At 42.7% G+C, this 2,165-nt stretch overlaps 1 protein-coding gene across 1 annotated transcript in view; it reads right to left on the reverse strand.

Annotated features, from left to right (window-relative positions):
- LOC115277422 (laminin subunit alpha-3-like) overlaps nucleotides 1–2,165 on the reverse strand; it is a 154,939-nt gene that overhangs the window by 69,643 nt on the left and 83,131 nt on the right. Inside the window, 1 exon segment of the mRNA XM_029921573.1 lies at nucleotides 1,399–1,576. Within this exon segment, the coding sequence (XP_029777433.1) occupies nucleotides 1,399–1,576 (178 nt within the window).

Here is a 2,165-nt window from a genome sequence, read left to right on the forward strand (position 1 = left end):
GATCTTTGTCTTCCTAGCTTTGTGTTTCCTGTACACGGCACAAGGCCAAGGCCCACAGCAGATGCTCGAAGGTGCTCAATGAATGTTTACTGAATGTTCTTGAATGACACTGGATGAAAAGTCAACAGTCGTATAGGAAGGTATCAAATGAAGAAAGCCTTACCACTAACAATTAGGGGGTTTTAGTTCAATAAGAATATCGTGACCTTTTTTGGAGAAGAAACTGAATATACAGCCAGGGGGGGTCACGAGAGAAGTTCCTGCAGCAAGACTGGTAAGAGATGGGAAGGCTTCCTGAACAATGTCAACCGTAAGGAGGGAAGAGGGAAGAGCCAGCGATGGTAGATAGTTGGGTGACTAAGATCTTCCCAAACTAGCTTTTCTGGAAGCCAAATTAAAAAACAGATAAAGAGGAGGTTTAGTCGCCATATCTACTTTGGTTATTCCTTGTTTCAGACTGCATAGACCAAGAGCCCAAAGATGGCAGCCCTGGAGAAGAATGTGATGGTGAGAAAAGAAAGCTCCCTCCCCACCCCCTTCTCCAGCAGGAGGAGTTTAGTTTAAGATCTGTGAGCCTCGTGCTGGGATGTGCACTTTCCAGGCTGGGAAAGCTATGGGGGAAACAGAGGGAGGAGGACGTCTTACGGTCAAGCCCAGCCTCTGTCAACTCACAGCTTTATAACTTTGGGCAATTTGTAAAATGGACATTATAACTATATGTACCTGACAGAGTTGCTGGGGGAAATGCTTATAAATCCCTTATCACAATGCCTGGCAAATAGCAATCTCTCAGTAAGTAAAAGCTATTTATTATTATTTTTCAACATACAAAATAAGTAACAAGTTGCATAGAATCACCATTTTTTTCTAATTTTATTGAGACATAACTGACATGCAGCATTGTATTAAAGTGCACAACAGAATGAGTTGATATATGTATCTATTGCAAAATGGTTATCACAGTACGTTAGTTAATCGCCATCACCTCACATAATTACAGCTTTTTTCTAGTGAAGAGAACTTTGAAGGCAGACTGTCTTAGCAGCTTTCAAATACACAGTATGTTAACTCTTGTTAACATATGGTCACCATGTTGTACATTCCATCTCCAGGACTTATTTATCTTATAAGTGGAAGTTTGTGCCTTTTGACCCCTTTCACCCATTTCCCCCACTCCACTGCTTCTTTTTAAAAGGCTTCGTGTCCAGAGGTCTCTCTTGGGCATAATGTGCATCCCTCCCTGAAAAGTCCAGGATTGTGAGTTTTGCCTGTGATGATCTAAGGGCTGTAAGCCCTTGTATTCTGTTTCCATTCTTATGGCTCTAGCCCACAGCACATTTGCCTTTGACTGTGGCCCCTACAGATTGTGACAGCTGTGTGATGACACTCTTGAATGACCTGTCCACCATGGCTGAGGAGCTCCACCTGGTCAAGTCTCAGCTGCAGGGCCTGACCGCCAGCACCGGCACTCTGGAGCAGATGAAGCACTTGGAAACCCAGACCAAGGACCTGAGGGTAAATACCCTGTGCCCCCAGCACAGTGCCGGGTTCAGAATTGATACTTGGGGAATAGATGCTGCAGGAATGGATACCCCTCAAGCAGGAGACAGAGAGATTGATTCCATTTAAGGCTTTTTCTGATCCAAATGAAGACTAGGTTTTTACTGGTGGAAAGTACTAGCAAACATGCAAAACTAATACTCTAAGTGAACATTTTTTTTTAAGTTTATTTATTTATTTTGAGAAAGAGAGTGAGAGAGAGAGAAAGCACCAGCAGGAGAGGGGCAGAGAGAGGGAGGGACAGAATCCCAAGCAGCCTCCACGCTGTCAGTGCAGAAGCCCGACTCGGGCCTTGAACTTGCAAATCATGAGATCATGACCTGAGCCAAGATCAAGTGTCGAATGCTTAACCCACTGAGCCACCCATGTGCTCCAAGATCATTCTTTACATTCTGAAATTTTCTGGGCTAATTTTTCTTCTAGAGTCCTTAGCTAAGTATCCTGCATTCAAAAGAATCAAAACAGATTTGTATTAAGTTGGTATTTATTCTCTAAATGATGGAATTTTCCAGTGAAGCCATGTGGGCCTGGGGTTTTCTATGTTGGAAGATTTTTTGTTTGTGGATTTTTTTTAAATAAACCATAAGTTCAATCTTTAAAAAAAA

This window comes from Suricata suricatta, chromosome 14 (genome assembly GCF_006229205.1).
Source record: "Suricata suricatta isolate VVHF042 chromosome 14, meerkat_22Aug2017_6uvM2_HiC, whole genome shotgun sequence".
Classification (NCBI taxonomy): Eukaryota; Metazoa; Chordata; class Mammalia; order Carnivora; family Herpestidae; genus Suricata; species Suricata suricatta.